Source organism: Eptatretus burgeri, chromosome 10 (assembly GCF_056783735.1).
Source record: "Eptatretus burgeri isolate ZD-2024b chromosome 10, Ebu_testis_v1, whole genome shotgun sequence".
Taxonomy (NCBI): Eukaryota; Metazoa; Chordata; class Myxini; order Myxiniformes; family Myxinidae; genus Eptatretus; species Eptatretus burgeri.
The window spans coordinates 98,239,966-98,264,456 of NC_140970.1; the positions used below are offsets into that span (position 1 = coordinate 98,239,966).

Here is a 24,491-nt window from a genome sequence, read left to right on the forward strand (position 1 = left end):
GTTTTATTATATGAGTTACACAATCGAGTTTCATTCATTAAATGAATTACACAATAACGTTTTCTAAAACTTCAATGTGGCTTCTTTTTGTGGCCCTCAGCACATCCAACTGATGATAGATTTCTTGCCATGCTGTTAGAATGCCATGCATGCACCAATAGAATCTGCAACAGAATATAATGTGTTGATAATACCATATAATGCAAATAACCTCATCATTCTATCCCAAATGGGTTTCGTTCAATAAATATTAAAATCCACTCAAGGACTTTACGAACACCCTGTATATTACATACCCATCCTTTTGGGGTTGTGCCTGGTGTTCGCTTAATGGTTAGGGTGGTGGGCTTGGGATCCTCAGGTCCTGAGTTCAAATCCCACTTGGCTGTTGAATTAATACTACATGAGGTTTACTCAGCCTGTCATCCTTCTGAGGTCAGCAAAATGAGTAGCATCTTGCTGGGATGGTGGAGCCATTTGAGGATCCTGTGTCGGAGTGGTGACCTGTCCAGGATTGTGCCCAATAGCCCCAGAGACTGCTTTGGTCGCACCAACACTGTACAGAGTATGGTCCCAATAGATTTTTGGGTTCAATTTTTTTTGAACAACCCTTGGTGTTGTAAATGCATATACTGTAGGTACCTGTTGTGTTGAAATTAATTTTATCAGACTTTTTAAAAATTGTGTGCTGTATTGCAATATTTTAATCTGAACAAAAGTTATTGCTGGCAGTGGATTATTAAATAATTACTTCATGCTTTTGCTTTTCTAAAAGCAACTATTATATTGTTACGGATTTCAGAATCTGGTCTGATGAATGCATCCACACATCCAGGTCCTCAGACAGTTATTTCCTTAAATGCATGTTCAGATTAGCCCCATCCCCATGTCTAATGGGATCTTAAATGTGATGCTTTGAGAAGGGTAAAGAATAGATCCCCTTTCTTATGGGAAGCCTTTTTCTTTACGACAGACACGTTTTCCTCAGCATTTCTTTCGCGAGCTCTGACGCGCGCCCTTATATTTCCTCAGAAACGTTCTTTCGCAAGCTCTGAAGCCCGTCCTCATTTTTCCTCAGCAACATTCTTTAGCGAGCTCCGATGCCCACCTTTTTTGAGAGCGCACGGGTCGTCATGGTAACTGTGTGAAAGTGGGGCGGGGTGAGCTTGGGGCGGACTGCGCCCCGGAGACGGCCCATAGATATAAAACGAATTGGAGGTCCGTTCTGGGGAGAAAAGCGGAGGCGAGAGAAGTGAAAGGAAAAGCGGAGGCGAGAGAAGTGGGAGGGAGAAGAAAGCGAGGGTTTAAGCGCGCGACGGAAGAAGTGAACCGGAGAGAAAAGGGCGAGAGAAGTGAGAGGAAAAGAGGAGAGAAGTAAGAGGAGGCAAAGAGAAGAAAGAGAAATAAAGCCAGAGATGAAAAGGAGGAGGAAGCGTACAAGCCCGTAAGTGAGCAAGCGAGCGTGTGCTGCGCGTGTGGGTGTGAACAGCACCGATGAGTGAGACGTGGGTCGGTCACCGACGGACCGTGTGGGTCACTGGACGTCACAGTTTCGTGAAGTGTGAGGAACTGCGCATGTCGCAGCACCAGGGTCTAAACCCACGACAGACTATCTCGGTGCCCTCCCAGACGTCGATTGGCGTTCAAGGCTGTTCGCGAGAGAGTGCATGGCAAGGCTGGGTGTTGGCAACGGACGTGACACGCACACGCACATTTCAGGACGTTTTCACTTCACGGACGACTACTCTGGTGAGCAAGACGATTCTTTCCCCCCCACCCCCCTTCCGCCCGAATGCTCTGTTGGGTACCCATGTTCTTTGTTTAGCTGTAAGTAAGTCAACCCCCCCCCCCCCAGATAAGCATCTGCTCTTTGTCTCTTTCTTGGCATTTTGATTGATTTTGCCTTGAAATTTATTCTTTATTTACCTCAGAAAATAAAATTGTTTTTATTTATTTATTTATTTTATTATTAATAAATCATTTGTGGATTTCCCACCTGTCCGTGTTTGTCCTTTCCTTCCATTGGTCGAGCATTATCCGAACATCGATAGACTGGGAGGTAATTACCACAGATTTGACCAAAAATAGTCGGCACACACCAGCGGTTAAAATGCTCAGCCGCCCTAAATAAAATCTAATCGAGATAACATTGGTGCTTTGCCGAGGGCGCACTCCCCGCTCAGGTAACCACGTGGCCTCTTGTTAAATGGAATAATTAGATGGTGGACGCTGGAACTCGTGGTTGACTGGGTGGCGTTCGTGGTTTTAAAACAACCCACCGTACCACAACGTTAATTGTGAGCGGTGGCCCCAGGTCCGGCTCTACCGAGGACAACCGGTGGATTAATCCCCCTGAGTGACAAGCTGGTGTCTCGGTACCCGTGGCCGCAACTATATAAAGGTACATTTATGTGTATAAACTATTGTGGGAATATCGTTTGATTGGTGTTTTTATTTATTTATTTTTAATTCCACTGATGTTTCTTTGTAGGATCCGCATTTTCGATTCAATGATCTGCATTACCGTTGGATAGCATATGAGAACTGGACTTTCTACAGAAACTTCTCATTCTCGGGAGATCTCAGGTATGTTCTCTCTTTGTGGTCGTGTATGTTGTGTTCATCTGTTGATGTACTGTAAAAATAATAAATAACCATTCCTCTTACACCACGAGGTGCATAGTGCTGCCGAGGCAGTTTCATTTGGCTAAAGAGTACATTCCTGGACGGGTCACCACCCCGACGCAGGATACTCGAATGGCTTATGATCCCATTAAGCTGGTACTCATTTTGCCGACCTCAGAAGGATGACAGGCTGAGTCCAACCCACGTGTTGTTATTGCAGCGGAACGACAGGGGCGCAAACTCAGGACTGTATGATCTTAAGCCAGCCACTTTAACCTTGAAGCCAACACCAGACTTGTTGATGGACTGCACTTTATCTATATCCACTGAAAAGTATTATGATTATTATTTTAACTTTCACTCATAGTTTACTTTTTTTTTAAAGTTGTTTTACAATTTTTCAAGATAAATAAAAGTCAAAGCTACCTCGTTTTGTTGACATCTCCTTGCTTGCGTGTGTGCACCATCATTAAGAATTTGCTGTTCTGCACTACCCAGGCATCAGCAGAAGGTGGTGTTGGTGTTTGACAGTATTGATACAGTTGCCAAAGTTTCGTTGAATGGCAGAACCGTGGGTCACACGAACAACATGTTCATCACATATGTAAGCACCTGGCCAATATTAGTGCTGCACATCACAGCAACCAGCATTTGGATTTTATCCATGTTTACACAGTTTTGATGATCACATTGTCTTGGCCAAACTTTTAAGTGCCGGCAAGAGCAAGTTCTCATTTTCTAAACATCCGAATCATTGATTAACTTTATAAATGGCTGCTGATATGATACAAATACAGCCTTTGCATCGAATATTCTTGTTACTTTTAGTTTGTAAAACTTCAATGCTGCTTGGTGGAAAGACAAGTGTCATAAAGCATACCCAGTGATGCTGTCAAGCAGTTTTAGGTATTTTTGCCTCATCTTCATGACACTTGTAATAAGTCATTGCAATTACTTCAAGTGGCATGGGAGAGCATTGGCATGGGTGATGACAAAAATCTGTGTCAGCATCGTGTTGAAACACTTTTGATACGTGGTTACATAACTTGCTGTTGGATACTTCACTGAGCAGATGTGGCTTCCCCTCTGAAGCACTTTTTGTCAAGAGTGTCATACTCAGCAAAAAGACCCTTGGTTTTACTTCTGCTTCCTGTTCTGAGTGTGTTGGACATTGGCTCTTGCTTGCAGTGCCTCCTTACAGTTCATCAAAGCTAAGTTTTCTGAACCACATCTGTCGTGTCTTTTTGTTGTCTTTTCGTCCCTGTGTTGCTGATTGTGTTTTCGTCCAATTTTCCATGTTTTAACCATACCTTATCGTGCTGTTTTATTGAACTTGTGTCCCTGAATATGAGTGTCTGGCCTATTTGCCAAGGCCTCTGCAAGTGGGTGTGCAAATTCTGTCTTTGCTCTGATGCTGCTTGCTTCATTCCGCTTTCTTTAACCCAAGTGTTGTCCTCTCACGCTCCTCAACATTATCTTATTCCCATCAAAATCTGCATTCATATTGTTAAGGATTCGGCGGTGGTGGGAAATTTGGACGAGTGCATCATTTACTGTCCGTAACCAGTTTGGGTTTTCGCACCTTACTCTCGACAGCCAAATGTTACAGATTCGGCGCCACCCTAACCACCGCCATCTCCGGGGTTATAACGCCGGCTGGTTCGGCACAGGCCTCGGGTCACGCGCCTCGAATCGCGATACCAACGTACCCCTGCACCTTACCAGTTGGGGGAATAGACCCCGGTTACAGACTGGTTTTGTCAGAGACCGAGCGAATTCTGCCAGTCTGTAACCATTTTGGTTTTTATATCCAAATCGAGCGGATCGTTCCTCGGCGCGGCATGAATTAATTCAAAGCGGCAACTTCATACGAATCAGCCAGATTTATTGGGGACACATCGGGGAACACAACACCAGCAAAGCATTCACGACAATGTTATAATTAATCTATAACCCGTTCTTAACTCGGGAGCTACGGGTTTGGAAGGGGACCCTAACGAGATAAACCTTAAACAACATGCAGACAAGACATGGACAGCATGCAGACAAGACACAGAGTACTTGGTGATGTTTCATGGACGAGAGGAAAGTGTCAAAGGCCCGAATGTGGCTCGTGACAAGCCGATGTCCACGGATTCGAGCACCCAAGCTCAAACACGCCGCGTGGCAAAATGGCGCTCGTACATGTGTCGCAGCCCTCACACACGCAGCCTCAGCGCGTTCTGACCCCGCGAGGTCAACTTAACCAGAGCGAAAGATCCACCATGGTATGCTCCAGCTGGCTTTTCACAAGGTCCAGCATACAAGTCCAGGCCTGGCCTGTTCACCAGATCAGGCCAAATCAAGGTGTTGGGCTCCGGCAGGCGGATCGGCAGGCAGATCGACAAACGTGTCGAGGACCTCCTCATGAAAGTCGATCGCCGACTCGACATGCAGGCAGCCTCTCCCACTGCCAAAATGGCAGACTCGACGTACAGGCAGCCTCTCTTACTGCCAAAATGGCAGACTCGGCGCGCTCAGTTTCCCCTCGCCTCTCGGCCGACTGCTCGCCTCTCAGCTGATTGCAGTTTCACTTCCTTTGTCGGTGCTCGTCGCCTCTCTGTTTCACTTTCTGCTAATCGCAGACTGACCTCGGTGCTCTCAGTTCCACCTTCTGCCGATCGCAGACTGACCTTGGTGCTCTCAGTTCCATCTTCTGCCAATCGCAGACCGACCTCGGTGCTCTCAGTTCCACCTTCTCTTCCCGGCGCACGCTCGCCTCCAAGTCGACTGGCTCCTCCCTTCAGTTTCACTTCCTTCTCTAGGCCACTCCCACTCAGAGCGCTGGGCGGGGACTATTGTCCGGAGTGAGGAAGGAAGAAGAAGAACCTCTCGGTCCACCACCAATGTACGAACAATGAACAGCCTCTTACACCTCCCGACACACATGTAGCGTCCATTTACCGAACAACCTGGCTAAACATGCATTTAATGGGAATCTGGGCTAATCCTATATTTAATAACACACTAAGGGCCATTTCCGCAACAATATTTATGGGATCTATGGGGGGTTTTGACCCTCCTCCCCCCCCCCGAACACAGGTATTTGATTTGCTCTCTTCTCCAAAACTACACACACGATTTTGCTGAAACTTGACCATAACCTTCATCACCGGTAATGTACCAAAGTATATCGACCGCATCTAAGTCTGCGGGAGGGTTTTGACCCCCCACGATTGGTGTTTGCTGTCTTCTTGGAAACTACACACAATTTCGATGAAACTACACCACAACATTCATCACCTGTGATGTACTAAAGTTTATTCATGGCATAAATAAATTTTAAAAATCAGGCTCTAAGCTGTCTCAGGGGGTCTGCGGGTGGTTTGAGTGACTGTTGCTAAAGATCTTGGTGAGCTTCAGGACATACAGTCCTATTTTTTTTTTCCTCATCTCATTTCTAAATACCTCTCAATTGAATTAACATTCCTCTTCATTGTATTGATTTCCTGACTTCAAAAGCTATTAATACCATTTTAAAATGCTTCACTTTCTTTATTCCTCTGTCAAGAACATTGCAATTGTTCTTCATATTCATCACCATCATTTTCTCTTTTTCTTCCTCACAAGGTTTCATTCCCAAACATGTCTAACTTGCAAACACTCAGTACATTGATTGGACCCCCGTATCTCCATCACAACTGCATTCAACAACTTCAACAATTTTACCCCTCCCGTGATGTCTATCTCAACAACTTGGGATCATGAGAAGTCACATTTTCAAACTGTGCCTGCACACGACCATCAACTCCCCGTCATTTGCATGAATGGTGTTGAGCCCCTCCAAATCAGGACCTCCCCCTCATCGTCATCTCCACACCTCTTTTCCAAACCCCTGCTCCTTCTTATTGTCTCCCCTCTGCAGTATCCCTCCATCTCATGTCCACCCTTTCTGTTCCCACTCACCCAGCCCCCTTCCACATTCCCTCGCCCCTGCATGCTGCCTCCCGTCTCGCCCCCACGCGTTACCTCCCGTCTCCCCCCTCGCCGCACGCGCTGCCTCCTGTCTCCTCTCTCACCCCTCGCCCAGCGCACTGCCTCCCCTCTCACCTCGCCCCGCCAACTGCCTCCCATCTCCCCCCCCGCCGCGTTCGCTGCCTCCCGTCTCCCCCTCGCCCCGCCCGCTGCCTCCTGTCTCCCCCTCGCCACGCCCGCTGCCTCCCGTCTCGCCCCGCCCGCTGCCTCCCGTCTCGCCCCGCCCGCTGCCTCCCGTCTCGCCCCGCCCGCTGCCTCCCGTCTCGCCCCGCCCGCTGCCTCCCGTCTCGCCCCGCCCGCTGCCTCCCGTCTCGCCCTGCCCGCTGCCTCCCGTCTCCCCCCTCGCCCCGCCCGCTGCCTCCCGTCTCCCCCCTCGCCCCGCCCGCTGCCTCCCGTCTCCCCCCTTGCCCCGCCCGCTGCCTCCCGTCTCCCCCCTCGCCCCGCCCGCTGCCTCCCGTCTCCTCCCTCGTCCCGCCCGCTGCCTCCCGTCTCTGCGAAATAGAGACGTCTCTCCCATTTAACGCAAAACCTGCTAAATAGCGGAGGTGCTCCTTGTGAGCCAACAGCCATCCATATCTGGTACCAACTGCATCTGCGGACGTCGTCCTGCATTTGGTTACCTTCCCGAGGAGGTTGGTGTCAGGATTTGCACTCCGGCCACCACAAAACACTTTACTCCACAAAACACAATGTTGTGTGTGTCAGTGTGGTGCTGAGGTATCAGGGTGGTGTTGAGGTATCAAACGGCAGTCTCCTTGGGTTAACCTGAGGTGGTCCCTTTGTGTGGGTGCCTGGAATGTCCTATCCCTAAGATATGGGAATGAGCCAAGCATCTGCCTGTGGGATGGCCAGACGGAGACCCCTGGAGTGCTGGCGAAAAGCGGACACAGCGACGTGCTGGAAAGGGCATGCTCCCAATGTATGTATGTACGTATGTAATATCAGAAGGCTTCAAACTAACCTCTCATCTCGGCTCTCCCCAGCCAGGTTGCCTTTACATGCCATGATATACTATTTGTCTCACAGAGATGTTTCTCACAAAGGTTTTCCCCAACTCCTCTGTCTCATTCTCTCGTCATTGCATCCTGCCCTTTGCCCGACTGTCATCCTCGTGGTGTTCTTTCTGTCTACATCCACAACTACGTTTCACACAACACCACCTTTCCTCGTATTCTACCAGTTCATGATTTCTGGTTTCCTGTCCCTCTCCCTAACAACCTCTTGTTTCTGTGTGGGTAAACTAACATGTACGGTCATACCCCCCTCCTCCTCTCCATCTCTGACGTTTCCATATGTAAGGGTCGTTATTTGAACATCCTGAACAATTCCATGTTGTCCTCTTCCTCCAATTCTCTTTTCCTAATCTGTGGAGACTTCATTTTCCACCGTACCATTTGACTGGGAGCAAGTCCTCAAACCACAGCCCATGGAAGTTGAGTTTGGGTCTTTTGCGGAACGGCAGGCCTTACTCGGTCTGTTGCATTTCCAACTCACATTATTTCCATGTGGCTGTCATTCCTTGTTCGACTTCATCGTGTTGAACTTCTCTTCACACCCATCTTTCTCCTCCTCGGCTTCCCTTGATTGATGCTCTTTTGAAAGTGTCTGTCTCAGTCATTAACAGCCTTTGTCTGTATTGTCTCTGCAGTTGGAAGGAAAACCCAACTCATGGGAATGTTCTCCTTCTGTCTGGCCTTTTACCATGATGTGTTTGTTCTTGGGCCAGAGCAGAGCACCAAGCTCACCTTGTGACACATTTCTCAGGTGTCAAGTACAAGTGCTGTCTGTTATCCTTTTTTATTATTCTTTATTCATTTATTTATATATTTTTTTAAATATCGGAATGCGCTCTCACATCACAGAAGATCACATTGTTTTCATGGATAATGAATGCCGATGTCATTGGTTTGACATTGCATCTGCAATCAAAGCGGCTCGACTTACTCTTTTGTTACAGCATGTCTTTGTGGTTTTTTTGAGTGGATAAAATGGCCAATAGGCATGTCGCTTGTGAACAGATGATGAAGAATGAGCCATTTATTGGATAATATCCTGACAATTTTATAGCCTGTGCATAAATCATTGGCTGAGGCTGTGGCTGTGCCACTGATGCAATGATGTGCCACCAATGCCCTCTGCTGGTTGGGGCAGGAATTTTGTAATTTGTTCATTGTGCGGATGATTGCTTGCCCACTCTTCGTGATGGACACCTTGGGATCTTTAACGTCCACCAACGAATGCTGACAGACGGAACGCCTGTTTAACATCCATCCTCGGGACGGTGCACACACTGATGAATCACCCTGCCTGTGAAACGCCAGCATGACAGTTTTAGCTGGGTCGGGATTCAAACCCAGGCGAGACAGCTTAGAGGCAAGTGTACATACCTTAAGGCCATCCTGTCAGCCCCAGTGAGTTTATTGGATGCCATCACTAGAATTTGTTTTCCTTTTAAATGCAGCTCTGCCATGCTTATCACTTCATCTGTGGCTGCTCCACAACAAAAGAGTCGGCATGTTTTATCGGCTGTTGAAGGCCCGATTAAAATTGTAAACCTGAATTTTTTGTTTTTGTTGTGAACAAACGACCTTCGAATGGTCACATGATTGTGAAACATTTCCGAGTGAGGGAGTGTGCTATTGTTCAGAAGGGCATTATCCGCCCTTCCCATTTACTTGTAGATGTTAAATGCTTCATCAATTTTGGTAGAGAAAGTCGTACGTGTCAACATCCTTGTTATTACATAAGTTATTGTTCTAATTGTATCAATGCGATATAAAATTCAACAAACAGTTCGAGTTAAAATGATCAAAACATCACAAGTGTTGTGGAATCACTTTTGAATGGGATTTAATAAGCGTGCTCGTCAGACGTGATAACGGTTCATTTATTTTATTTTGCTGCGTAAAATGTTCGCTTTTAGCTCCCTCCCATTTGCCAATGTTTTTTTTTTTTAATATACAATAATAATAGTAATTATTATTATTATTATTATTATTTTTAATTCAAAATTTTCCTCACCCTAATCGATATAATAATACTGTCTTTCACCTTTATGACAACCACACAATGTGTTCCAGAGATTTGACGTGACGCACTTGCTGTTGCTGGGAAGTAACGAAATCTCTGTGGCCATCGAATCTGCACCGTCTTATGCTGCTCGGAAAAATAAGGCCCACACATCTTACCCCGTGCCACCGGCTTGTCCTCCGCCTGAGCAGCATGGAGAATGTCATGCCAACTTCATTCGAAAGGTTTGTGCGTTCGGTCCTGACAGATGCACGGTCATGCAACTTCATATTATCAGTGAAAGCAATTTGTAAAATTAATGCATTTGCTGAATGAAGTCCTTTTTTTATTTTTTAACACTCCAGCTATCGTACATAGCTTGTGACTGCTGGTTGCATAATTTTTTCTAGGGGCACAGCTGTGCCGCTGATGCAGTGCCCTCCATTACCAGTCCACTGGTCCTCATTTGCCAACCTTGGAAGGATAACAGGCTGTCAACCCCACCCGGTCTTAATTCATCGACCGATAGGGGCTCAAACTCCAGACCCGAAGATCTTAAGCCAGTCACCTTTACCGTTAAGCCAACATCAAGCTTTTTTGACACTTAAGTTTCACTTATGAGAGGTGACTGAAAACAATATGAAAGTTCTCCAACCTCTTGTTCCTTTAAAATGGAGACATTTCTCACTGCACCTCTTCAAGACTGTAACAAAATACAGATCTTTAAATGAGCGTGTGAAAACGCTGTTTTTCCATCCCTCCTATAGGTTCTTGGATGTGATGCGGTTATATCAACTCGAACAACCTCTCTTTCCTCTTAGTCTAGAAGCCAAAATCTGTAGCTAGCCTAGAAAATAGGTTCGCTGCTGATTTCATGTTAGAATGGTGCAACTGGTGTTTTTGAAGAGTCTAGGCATGACCAAGTCTAGTTCCACTTGTTGCCAAGTCTGCATCTGAATATTATGGCTGCCATGACAGTAATCAAAATGGCCGCCATCAGATTTAGTCTTTTTCTTACTGCAAATTGTACTAGCCAGAAATTTGTCATGATTGTGAGATACTATGTAATCTGACACGAGGAACACTATTTTGTGCTTTATTTTTGTACTGGATCACAACTTTTCACATAATTGACAACTTAAAGACGAAATTGAAAATGCACATACGAGCAACAAATGTGAAAAAGAAAATGTTTAGCACTATTGATGGAGATGGGTTTACAGTCAGTCAAAGGTTATTTCAACAGCTGTCAGATTCTTTCTAACACAAAATTACGTTGCTTTGCAGAAGAGAAAAGTGTTGTGAGAACACCCAAGTACAATTTTCAGAGCTATTGATCGGCTTGTACACTGAACGGGTTCCTACAAAGGGCTTTGCATCCACATGCTTTCGTGCAAGGCAGTCCATTCCGTGTACATTTGCACCGTCGAGTTGAGCATGACCCACGGCATTTGCATGTCGTCAGTTCTACACAGTAAGCAGTAATAGGCTGTGCAGTCATGAGTCGCGGCTGAAATGTCTCGTTGCCATCTTTGACGACCTGTTCCCACCCACAGTTCTCAGGTTCAGGTAGATGTGGTTCAGATTCCAAGGCTCTTCTCCACACAAAAGTCTGGTAGTGCGCTCGCTTGATGTGTAGAATCAGAGCATCGCGAGTTGGAGGCAGATTCTCAATAGCTTTGGTCAGACTGAGAAACAGATCACATCTTACTCGCTGAATTGAGTTATTTTGGCCATGAGGGTCATAAAGCCTGCAGACCCCCTTGAACCCTCTGTGAGAAATCTTGCGGCTTTCATTTTTCAGTTAGTCCTGGGTAACAGAAAAACACACAGTTATGTAGTTTAGGTTCATTTTATAGCAAAGTTGTAAAATTCATTGATTGTGGTTTGTATAATCAGACATTCTAATTTGAGCCTGAACATTTCTTTAAAAATAATATAGTGAAAAACAAGTCATATTATTTTTAGAAAATGGATGGAGCAATGTTTTTTTCTATACTCCCATCAGCTCAGGCATTGTCAAAAACATGGAAATCGACCCTAATTTTGTAATTTCATGTCAATTTGCGGCTGAAATATGACGAAAAGTGTATTTAATGGAGACCATTTTGTAAACTGTCATGGCGGCCATACTATCCATATCCAGAGTTGGCAACAAGTTGATTCACGTTTCTGTGTGTCTGGACAGTCAATTTACACCTGTTGCACTATTCTAACACGGAATCAGCAGGGTTGTACACTATTCTGCATTGGGCCTCCTGACTATCTGCAAATTCAGTTCCAGTGGCACCTGTACCCAATACACTACTTTCAAAATGACGTCATCTGCCACAGAATGCTCAGTGTGCATGCGGAGAACACCACGAGAAATGGTGGTGTTCAGGGCACCATTAAGTACATTGTGTCTGTGACATAAGGATTATTTCCTTAAATGTCTCACGAAGCTTCTAAAAGAAGCAGAAAATGCTTGGAACATTACCTCAGAGAAAGGGTTGTGCCTCTTGACGGCGAAAGACTTTTTCGCTGTAAACTTACGCTGACAACTTTCTCAGCATAAGAGTGAGCCCCGGGATGACACCATACCCCCACCAACTTCGCTTTATGTGTCCATCACCATTCCTTGTCTTGCTTCCGGAATGATTGAGGTGCCTGTGTCTGTAGATTTGGAGTAAGTTGAATGTTTCAGGGTAAGGTTCTTTCCTTGTGACCCTGCTTTTGTTTTGTAAATGACTTTTCTTGTAAATAAGTGCCTTTTACGACACATGATCATTCCTGTCCAACCTGTCCGATTGTCTCTTTCTCCATTGGTTAGACCAGTGTTTCTCAAGGTGGGGTGCGGCAATATTTTGGTGGGGCATGAGGATTCAGAATTAATGAATCAATATATGATCGCTTTCATAGCTTTGCTGTGAGTTCCCTTCTTGGTTGACTCAGCCATTTCTGGTGGATTTATCTGAAGTACCAGAGCAATACCAAGAGGAGTTATGCGAGTTGCAACAGGATGAGTCTGTGAAAACTCTTTTCAAGATCAAAGGAACCATGATGTGGCTGTCTGAGGAGAGTGAAAATAAATACCCAAACTAGACTACTTTGGCATGGGAAGTATTGATAAATTTTCCATCATCTTATTTAGTCGAAAGTGGATTTAGTGTTGTTACCGATTTGCTGCAAGCTAAGAGAAATCGACTGGAAATCACGAAACGTGGTGATTTAAGGCTGAAACTGACAAAATTGGTTCCTCGAATCAAACAAATCTGCAGCCAGCATCAAGGGCAGGGCTCCCATTGAAGTGAGTAGCAATTGAATAAAATTTTCAATAAAGTTTTAATAAAGCCTTTTGAATACATATGTAGTATATACTGTAGTCTCTCCAATCATGGTGGGGCATACAATTTTTTTGAAAATCAAAGTGGGGTGTGGGACAAAAAAGGTTGAGAAACATTGGGTTAGACACCAGTGCGTAAATAGTGGATGGGAGTTTTGCCGCGCAGTTTCGCTACGGTCAGAGATTAACCGATGTCCCACTTATGGTTCAGCTCAGCTGTTCTTGATCGATAGGAGTGGAGCATCGAGAGCACGGTTTCCTATCTGAGGGTGGGGGGGGGGATTAATTTGCCAGTGTGTGTCCTTTTCTCATCAACCTTTATCCTTGATACATGCTTGAACAATATTTTCATCAGAGACTCATCTCGCATCTTCTTTCTCCTGGGATGTCTTTTTTATTATTATTTTTTTGAAGTACTATGATCAACCTCATGCTTTTCCTCAGATGGTGTAACTTTAAAATCACTGTTAAACCATGAATTTGTAAATTTTCCTCCCAACCTTCCCCCCCCCTTCTCGTTTCTCTGTCTCTCTCGCTCAGACTCAAACCTCATTTGGCTGGGACTGGGCACCAGCATTTGCAACACAAGGTGTCAGGCTGGGTGTGCGATTGGAGACTTTTGCTGCTGCAGCTCTTGAACAACTCTCTATCACAACACACCTTGGTTGGACCTTGCACTTTCTATTTTGTTTTGTAACTTTTATTTCTGCCTCTGAGAAAAAGCAAAGCCTTAAGAACAATCCATTCCTTCTCTCCTTTCCTTGCCTTTTTTTTTTGTTGTTTACACTGTCGAGGCTCGTATGAGAGCTAACACACAGAATGTACAACAAGGGGAGCAGGAGACAAGAGGGCAGGAGGGAGAAGGAAAAAAATCAGTGGGGAACAGAGACATGAGGAGATCTGTGGAAGGGAGAGGGATGGGACGGGGTACACAGGGTAAACAAGGTGGTACTCCAGGGACTTTGAGGAAGGAAAGCAGGGAATTTGAAGGAGGTGGGTTTGGGGTGGTTTTACGGGGGTAGAAAAGATTGTGGTTTTGGATGTAGGAAGATAAGAGATGGTGGTGAACAGCTATTTTGAAGACCTGGATGGAATAATGGTATTGAAGAGAGTGTGAGAGTTTGTTCCAAAGGTGGGATGAAAGAGTGAAGGTGAGCAGTGATTCTTGATTTTGGTAGTTGTACCACAAGGGGGTGCTGGTGGACCTTAAGCACCCTGCGGAAATATGGGGGGGGGGACATGTCTCAGACAGAGCGTGGGGGGGGGCGAGGCCGGAAAGGAGACTGTACAAGACAGAAAGACCACCGACCTGCCTGTGGTGAGGGAGTGAGAGGCCCAAAGACTCAGCCTCATCACAGGAGATACCAATGATCCTAAATGCCTTGGTTTCCACAGCGTGAAGCTGAGAAAGGGAAGAGGCGGGAGCACCAGCCCAGAGGGGAGAGCAGTACTCTATCGGGTTGCAGTCAAATGCTTTGTTTGTGGTCAGGAGCTCAAGTGTGCCAAGGAAATACTTTGCACGACGGAGGATTACCAGTCGGCGACTGGATTTGGAGACCAGCTTGGAAATGTGGCTTTCCCAGGAAAGATCATGGCAGATAGTGAGACCCAGAAGCTTGAATGAAAGAACTTCTTCCAGAGGATTGTTGAGAAAGTATATGGGGGGGGGGGGGTTCTATACGGTCCTTTCGGAGAGACATGGTGAGATTGTGAGATTTGTCTGGATTGAAAGACATGTTCCACGTGTTGGACCAGTTTGTGATTATATCCATATCTGCAGAGAGTGAAGAGGCTGCTGCTTGCCGATCTGAGCGATGACAGATGGTACGGCAGAGGGTGGAGTCATCAGCAAAGAGATAAAGAGAATTTTCCAGTCAGAGAGATCATTGATGAAAACCAGAAAAAGAACAGAGCCCAGAACACTGCCTTGAGGAACTCCAGCTTAGGCAGGAAGAGGGGATGAGAGAACTCCATGAAGGGCCACACGTTGGCTGCAACAGGAGAGGAAGTCAGCGAGCCATGAGGGGAGATGGCCTTGGATACCATAGGAAGAGAGTTTGGTGAGCCTGGCAGGGTGCCAGACCGTATCGAAGGCACGCGATATGTCTAAGTAGACGCTCTGATTTCATGTTGGCATTGAGGATCTCCATGCATTGTTTGGAGAACAGAAGCAGCATATCCAGGGTTGTATCTCTTTTGCAGATGTTTCACCCATCTCTCCACTCCCTTGAAAGGGCTATATTCATCTTGATTAAATTTTGAGATTTCTTGGAATCTTACAAAAGTTTTTAATAACTTTCTTCAATGATCATTGAGCTCCAACTTGGCCAAAATATTTATTTTGGAAATTATTCAATTGAACCTAACTGAATATTTAATGTAATCTTGATGAAGATGTTGTCACGTTTCTGAAAAAAATACAAATTGTGGGAACAGCTGTAATTTGAAGGTGATCGCTTGTGATGTGGTTTTGTGGAGCTGAGACGCACGCACAGCTTTTTAGATTTTTTTTTTTTTAAGTTGAAGGGAACCAGCACAGGGGATAATAACGGAGAGATCCAGCACACGAAGACCGATGATTAATGGCGATTAAAATAAATAAATAAATCCTTATCTTCCTTGACTTAATGGAGACTACGTGTGTGTGTGTGTGTGTGTGTGTGTGTGTGTGTGTGTGTGTGTGTGTGTGTGTGTGTGTGTGTGTGTGTGTGTGTGTGTGTGTGTGTGTGTGTGCGCGCGTGTGTGTGTTCATCACTTTATTATGTGGGGTTTCTGTTGCAGAAGAATAATATAATGATACTGTTGCATACCTAATGATCAATACAGCACTTTCACAATGGTGTGTGTGTTCACATTTACTCAGTTCTGCTCAATGGACACTTTTAACCTGTCGTTATGAGCTTAAAATCTGCGATTCAAATAGTCTTTTAAATGTAATTTTCAGCATTTAGATGAAAGTATGGCAATTTCAGGATGGTTAACAATAATTAATTGTTGTGTTCCTGAATGAAAATCGGAATCACAGAAATATCCGTGGAAGAAAGGAGTCTGGTTCATACCATTACAATTAGCGAGTGGTGACCGTGGTTAAAAAACACACACACACACACACACACACACACACACACACACACACACACACACACACACACACACACACACACACACACACACACACACACACACACACACACACACTTCTTTCACCTATAGATGCAAAAATGTCATATGATTTATCTTGTGACCCCCGGAACTGAACCAAAAAAAATCCATACCGGTATTTACAACATCCCTCACAGCCCATACAGCTTCCACTCCCACCAACCCCACTCCCCCTCCATCCACACATTATTGATAGAAATAGTAAATATCATCATTTTAAACTTACCCTGTGCATTGACAATCCCGAGATAAGACCTTCCCATCGGTGTGAAAAGAAGCACGAAGGTTTCGGTAGAACGCGTGCACATCTACGAACCTTCGGCCTTTCATGGCCCACATCGTCGGAAGTTTTGCAGTACGGACTGTAACATATCAACTTTTTGGACAAGGTGATCAGGAAGTTCTCCACATCTTTAATTGTGCAGAGGCACACTAATTTCTCATAGGTTTGTTTGCAAGTTATTTCGGTTTCTTTAAAGGTTTTTTTTTCAGTCATTCCGTGCTTCGATCATTATCTGGCAGGCGTGATAAACGTTCAGGGCTGCCCTGAAGAACTTCGTTACGAGGGACTTTTGCACCTGCTCGCCGAACAATCTGAGGCAGATTCCGTCATTTTGAAAGTGCCATATTTACCTGAAACAAAAATTTGTGTCTGTTTAATCATAAAAGTGCCTGTTTTACAAGCCTGTCCTTTGGGGAGCGAAAAGGAAAAAGCAGGACCTGTATGTACCTGTTCCAATGGTACGGCAACAGGAACCCTTTCGTCGAATAAAGCATGAAGGACACGGAAGGAACACACACTTATATTTAGTAATATTTTTGTTAGACAAATATATAATACACAAAAGAAGCACACAAACAACAACCACAACCACCTCAAACCCTGCTACTGAAGTATGATTATTACCACTGAAATATTCATCATTCTTTAATTCACTGATCTTGCATTGCTACATGGGTGATTGTTGCAGAGAGTCATCCTGAGGGCTGGCAGGTTGCTGTGGTTGCAGTGTTTGATGTGGCTTCACCGGTCTTGGAAGGAAGTCTGTTGCTGGAGGTGCCAGCACTTGATACAATTGTCTGTCACAATTTCAGCCTCACACAATCTGTATCACGGATTGACTTTGTTATCCCTATCACACAGGTAACAGCACCATGAACTCCACTCTTGGCATTGGGAGTGCTCTCTCTCTCTCTTTTTGTGGTTAAAAACTACTATGCTATCCCTGTTTATGGCAGAATGACTCTGTCAAGCTGTGGTGGCCTCAAGGTGAGGGAGACCGACCAGGCTATGATGTTACAGTGATATTCAAACTGGATCAAGGCAGCATTATCCAGAGAAATGTCAAGGTAAAGTCTTTGTTACTGTGATGTCTCACTGTTGCTTTGTTGTTACATTGTCTAATTCATCAACATATATGGATGGTGACTATATTTGGTGAATATATCCATTTCTTAATATCATGAACCCATGCCGTTATTTCCTCTGCCACTGAAAGTGGGTGGAGGTTGTGTTTTCACCCCTGTTTGTTTGTTTGTCTATCTGTGAGCAGGATGTCTCAAAAAGTTATGAACGGATTCGGGCGAAATTTGGTTGACAGATTGGGTGTGTGACAAGGATGAATTGTTTTGATTTTTGTGAAGATCTTTATCTGGATACTAGAGTTTTTATTGTGATTCTTCACCATTGAGTGGTTGGGCCAAAAACAATACAGGGTGTTTCAAAAAGATCGATACAACTTTGACTTCCTGACATTTCTTTGTTTTTTGACTTCTACTGTTTTCCTTTTCAGGGTTTGGTGATGTTATCGTGGTGTTAGTTCCCTGGGATTTCCAGCTCTGTAGCTCAACGATGCCATTGGCAGTGAAGCACAAGACAAAAGTGGTGGCTCTGTGGTATGAGACTAAACCATTTGAAGACACCTGCCAGAAAATGTTGTTGTGGTTGTTGATGGCATCGTTCAAGTGAAAATGGGCTTTATCACTGTATCAGATCAGGTTGATCCAGTTTGGATACCACACCATCCTGTCACTGAGCCAATTGCATATATCAAGTGTCTTTCTCGTGTCATCTTGATTCAGTTTATTGCCTGATCGAGATGTTGTATGGGAAAAGCTTCAATTCCTTCATGAGGATACGCCAGACTGATGTTGGTTTGATGCCTATCTCCCCGGAGCGCTGGTGGTGGGACTTCTTGGGACTGTCCACTGCAGAATCCTGCACAGCGTCGATGTTGGCTTGACTCTTGGTTACTGATGCTGGCTTGCTACTGTTGCCCTTGCTCTGGTTGTGCACTGTTCCCTTGTGCTCAAAATGTTTCACAATACATTGAATGGCACAATTTGTGGGTCCATCACGTGTTCTGAGGTCGTCTTCCCGGCAAAACTTCCGGCCGGTGTCGACATATGATTTAGTTTCATACCACAGCGCTACCACTTTTGTCTTTTGCTTCACTGTGAATGGTATAGCTGAACTACGGAGCGAGCAATCCCAGGAAACGAATGCCACGTTAACACCACCAAACCCTGAAAAGGAAAACGGTAGAGGTCAAAAAACAAATGGCAGGAAGTGAAAGTTGATTCGATCTTTTTTGAAACACCCTGTGTATAACACGATATCTCAAAAAGTTAAGAATTAATTTGGATGAAACCTGGTGGACATGTTGAGTGTGTCATAAGGACTAATTGTTTCGATTTTGGTGAAGATTTGGATCCAGATACAATAATATTTATTTATTTTATGTTATTTTTTTTAAACGTGATTCTTCACCATTGAGAGTGATATGATATATAAGATATATAACATAATATTTCAAAATGAGAGCCCAAAATGATATACAACATAATATTTCAAAAAGTTGTGAACAGGTTGATAAAACTTGGTGGATGAGTTAGGTCAGTGACAAGAACAAGCTGATTCGATTTTGGTTCAGGTCCAGATGTAGATCCGGCATGTCAGTGGGCTACAACACGTAAACTGTTCAGCCTGGTGGAGGTGTGCGCTCCACTGAGTGCTGTTCTTGTTACCTTTTGAATTGCAATTGTGATTGAAGGGGTTTACACACTTTTTTTTTACGCAACACACGCAAAGTTTACACACTTTGCCATTTTCATTCATCAGAAACCCAATTACACAATGCTGTAATGATAACATGTTGGAAATCTTACCATAACGTAGCTATCGTGTGTGTGTGGGTGGGTGTGTATGTACAGCATCCCCCTGGTGGTGTGTGTGTGTGTGTGCCTTTGTGCGCTAGCCCAGAAGTGAATGGGAAACTGAAGTTGGAATTCAATTGTTGAGATATACAGTATGTGCACAAAAAACGATTTGAAACATTATACAATGCAACTTGCACGGAAGCTGTTTGAGAAGAACAAAACATCAGTGGCCATCACAGATGGGCCCTTCAGCTCGTAAATATAATGCTTTGTGCAGCTGTGACATCAATTTAATCAGGAGCCACCACATGTTGCCATTACCAATCCACAAATAATCACCCTTGCCTCAGAAAATAGTGGAGGTTACTCTTGTAGTGGCTTTTCATTTTGTAATGCTTTGTACAAATTACCTCGTACCTGTGTATTTCTTGGCTTTATTTCAGGTGTATTTCAGAACAGTAGAGCTTGTACAGCAGACTGTGCAGGGCTCCCCCGGCCTAAGTTTTTACTTGCGGATTAATGGCCGACCTGTTTTCCTTCGTGGTGCCAACTGGGTTCCTGCCGATTCATTCCTTGAGCGGGTCACAAGACCACGGTAAGGAGGTTTGGGCACAGTTTGTATGTTTGTTTGTGGATTCATGTCAGGGCACTTATTGAAGGTAAAGGAAGCAACCAAAAGACCATCTGAAGATCCTGTTTTAAAAGTTTGTTCGTCACATATCTTGAAAATGATGTAGCTTATAAAACCGCTTCAAGGGGAACCAAAATGCTCAGACCACCTCAGTGCTCATCTATCCCTTGATACTGTACAAAATAGATATGATGTGTTTTTTTCAGATTTCCAAATTACAGAGTTGGTAAATTTCTGATGAAGAGTCAATGTTCTTCTTCAGATTAGCCGTGACATCAAACGGAAAGAGACCACCGGATCTGTGCTCTCTCCAGGTTACATCGTGGTATAATTTATCTCAAACGGTGAATAATTTTCGATATTTCCACAAATATGCCAAGTCGATGCGTCCTTCATGCTTGTATAGTAATGTAAACCAAGATGGTTTCACACTCCACCAATGGCTGAAACGCCCGAAGTTTGTCCGAAATATGTGTGGATCGATGCAAGTGTGGATCGAGCCGACAAAATGTTTGCTTTTGTGCTGAGAACATTTTAAAGAGCACTGTTATGAAACAACAGAGATGGCTAGGTCTAGTGATTATCCGCCACGATTGAGAGAGGATGCCATCCCCACGATTAAATGGAGGAAACAACCGTCACTTGAAACTGTAACACCATCTATACCCAGCTACCAGCAGATGGACACGGGCGATTTGAGCGGTGAATCAAACACCTGTTGCTATTACCTGGCAGTTACTTCAAGAACACCTGAAAATAAGTATCTATTATCAACACAAATGTCTGCAAATCAAATGAACCACCATCTATTTACAGTGGATTTACAGTGTATGTATGTATCATCTACTTCACCGAGATGATTTGACCCAGGTCCTAAACCATTCAGGGTCCCACCACCCCCTCCACAATCCCTCCATCAATCATCACACCACAATACCCACCATCACCCCCCACTCTCCACAATCTCCCCACAATCACCCCCACACCCACAATATCCATTACCACCTGCCCACAATCATCACCCCATACCTCCACCTTCTTCCCCCCCCCACCCCTCCAAAATACCCTTTCACTGGGGAGGTACATCGACACCTCATGGACATCACGGTGGGACACGGAACGGACACAAATGGCATCCAGGAAAAGTATGAAACTGGATGATCCCAGAGCATGCAATACACCTGGTCAGCCTGTGTTGGTGGGACAAACATTTGTCCGTGATGTCCGAGTGTGCTGGGCGGAGCCCGTGCTGTCGGGCAATGACGAGTATTCCTGCTCGAGTAATGCATAAACTGATTTATCAATAAATACAAAATCCCTCCCTAATAAACCATCAATTTAACAGAAAATTAAACCTAACCAAGCTGAAGTGATCATGTGACCGGCGTTTTTATCTGCACGAACACTTCCACCTTCTTACTCTGAATCGCTTGAAACGATTCGACTCCACAATTCCTTCGAAAGCGTTTCCATTACTAATTTTGTCTCCAATAGTTTCTTCAAAATCCCACTGATCAGTTTCAACAGAATGAAAACCTTCAGTGTTGCTAATGATGGTGGAATCGGGATCGGAATCCGAGCTCGACATGCACTGTTTCTCGATGTAACCCGGCATTCGGATAAGTATGGATTCCACATGTGACATCACTGGCGAAATTGAAAATCGATGCTCTTGGGCTTTTGTCGATACTTTATCTCTATATCTATAAAACTGAGGATGTGTGTGTGTGTGTGTGTGTGTGTGTGTGTGTGTGTGTTTATGGTCGTTATGCATTTCCACAAACTCCAACCGATTCCATTCAAATTTGGTACGATTATGGCTTTTGGTCCAACTTAGGTCATGGGCTATAAATTTTTTCCATAACACTTCCGATATTCGAAAAAAATCGATAAATCGATATCCCTTATGGGATTTTCCATTCAAATCCACTCAAGTTTAAGGCCTACGGGGGGATGCAAATTTCCACTTTGCCCCGGGCGCCGTTTACCTCCGCTTCGCCACTGCCGAAAAATCCCTGATTGCAGAACTAATCGATAATTAATTTCATTCTTGCACTTCCCACTCGACTCCCCAAATAAGCTTAAACGCAATTTCTTTTTAATTGCTCGCCCTCCCTACCTTTTCTGCTGCATACACTGCATTTGTGTATTGTGCTTATGGTGCATGCGAGAAATTTAAGGTGTTAATTATCGTTAAAATGATGAAATCGATCCCATACATGCAGTTAATAAACGCTAATTAACGTTAAGATGACGAAATCGATCCAGTGCATGCAGTTCACGCCGTGCACGCGTGAAAGCTTTTTGTGCATGACCTCATTGCGCGTGTCCTATTGGTTGCTCAAGGTCATTGCCCTTAGCTTTACTTTTGCACCGACCACTCACGTGTGGTTTGGGATGCAACTCATTTGTCATTGGTCGGGCTATGCCGAGGAAAAACGTCACATTTTCTCCTGTTCCGCTATTGTCCGGTCGCATCTTTAGTGCTGTGGACTACCGATTATCCTTTTTTATTGTGATTGTGCTTCTGCTGTTTCCCGTTCTGACGTCGTTTCTTTAACGTTCGGAGGAACAAACCTGAGCTCGGCTGATTTTCAAATGCCGTTCGGTTACACTAACATTACACTTCCTATCCGTGAGTTATTACTTTTGCGTTTAACCACTCCCCCTTTTTTACATATTGTTTTTTCGATATAAACCCCAACTTACAAATTTACCCGTCTAAGTCGTACTCGACCCGACAATTTTTTTTGTTCCAAAAACCGTAGTTCTTTTCAATCTTGGTTTACCTTTTTCGATAATGCCGCCTAAAAAGAGGGTTTGTCTTGGGCGTCGGACAGCATTAGCCACGACTCGAAGGGTTTCTTGGGCAAACTAGTCGCTCGAGGAAACTACTGCCCGACTTTCACAGCATGCCCTGCGCGCAGCGGAAATCAGGGCTTCGGAGGGCGATGAACAGCGGGCGGTTCGGCTTTCCAGGAACGCTGCTGCAACAGCTGCTTCCAGGGCTCTAGAGGGTATTGAGCAGTGATCGGTTCGGCGTTCCAGGAACGCTGCTGCAACAGCTGCTTCCAGGGCTTCAGAGGGCGATGAACAGCAGGCGGTTCGTCGTTCCAGGAACGCTTCTGGAACAGCTCTTTCTCGGTCTACTGAGACTCCACAAGAGTGACGCGCAAGGTTAGACGGTAATAGTCAATGGCGGGACAACATCCGTGGCGTCACGTGCCCAAACAAACAGTTTTGGTTTCGAAAAGCTTTTCAGTACGAGGCCGAAGTTAACTATTCCATGCATGGTGACATACAAATTGGTGAGATGCGCTTCACCTGCCAATTTTGTTGTGCCCTTAAGTGGGGTGGGGAGTCGCCAGGGATGTGCTGCTCCAACGGTAAGGTCAGTCTACCTCCACTTGAGGAACCGCCACAGCCTTTAAGGGACCTGCTTGAGGAGTCTTCATTGACTTCAGATAGTTTCCTTAAGCTCATCAGGAAATATAACAGTGCCTTCCAAATGACCTCTTTCAGGGCACATGTTGTTAGGGAAGGGGGTTGGATGCCTACGTTCAAAGTTCAGGGTCAGGTTTACCATCTAATCGGGTCGTTGCTCCCTTCGCAAAACTGTAAACCTTCGTTTTTGCAGATTTACTTCATTGCTGACTCCAACAAACAGGCCGATGCACGAATTAATATTTTCCCTCCACCTGAGGACGACGAAGAACATGGCACCTTAGACAGGGATGTGCTGCTTAGCTTGCAACGCATGCTGCACGAGAAAAATAATTACGTTCGGAGTTTTAAGTGCGCCTTAAAATCAGCCCCATCCCCTACTTTTTCCGTTGTCATTGACGCGGATAAGAGGCCTGCGGAGGAGCATGCCCGCCGATACGATGCCCCTTCATATAACGAGGTCGCCATACTCCTCCATGGGGACCAGCGTAATAAGCGGGACATTGTTTTGCACAGTCGCGATAGCCTTCTTCAACGAATCAATGAAACGCACTGGTCATATGAAGCCCTACAATATCCGCTCCTATTCCCTTGTGGTGCAGACGGATATCGCTTCGGAATTCCTCAGGTTGAACCGAGTGATCCAACTGTCTCGACGTCAAAAAATGTGTCATGCATGGCGTACTACGCCTACCGCTTCATGACAAGGGCTACCGATTTCAACCCTCTTCACAGGTCGCGTGATCTATTTCATCAATTTGCAGTTGATATGGCTGCCAAAATGGAATCGGAGAGATTGTGTTATATCAAACTCAATCAAAAACAGTTGCGCTTGGACTCCTACATCCATTTGCGTGATGGTGTAAAGAACGACGTCGACCCTCGAAACTTAGGCACTGTTTGCATCCTTCCGTCAACCTTTACAGGTGGTCCACGATACATGCATGAACGTACACATGATGCTATGACTTATGTCAGGCACTATGGTCGGCCCGATTTGTTCATTACGTTTACGTGTAACCCAAAGTGGGTGGAGATTACGCGTGAGCTATTTTCATGTCAGAAGTACTGCCATCGGCATGATCTAATTGTGCGATTTAATTAAAAATGGTCAGATTTTCG

At 44.9% G+C, this 24,491-nt stretch overlaps 1 protein-coding gene across 4 annotated transcripts in view; it reads left to right on the plus strand.

Moving 5' to 3' along the window:
* Positions 1–24,491, plus strand: part of MANBA (mannosidase beta) — a 68,690-nt gene that overhangs the window by 15,307 nt on the left and 28,892 nt on the right. For 2 of the 4 annotated variants that reach the window (XR_015062698.1, XM_085899570.1), the window contains exons 2-8: positions 2,492–2,586; positions 3,124–3,229; positions 9,720–9,893; positions 13,514–13,637; positions 17,107–17,279; positions 17,375–17,485; positions 19,738–19,889. Coding sequence is in view for 3 of the 4 variants with exons in the window: in XM_085899570.1 (XP_085755696.1) it covers positions 2,492–2,586; positions 3,124–3,229; positions 9,720–9,893; positions 13,514–13,637; positions 17,107–17,279; positions 17,375–17,485; positions 19,738–19,889 (935 nt within the window). In the remaining variant the exon portion in view is untranslated. Of the gene's footprint in view, positions 1–2,314; positions 2,402–2,491; positions 2,587–3,123; positions 3,230–8,532; positions 9,013–9,719; positions 9,894–13,513; positions 13,638–17,106; positions 17,280–17,374; positions 17,486–19,737; positions 19,890–24,491 lie in introns of those variants that run through there. The other 2 variants (XM_085899573.1, XM_085899572.1) reach the window with 2 other exon arrangements.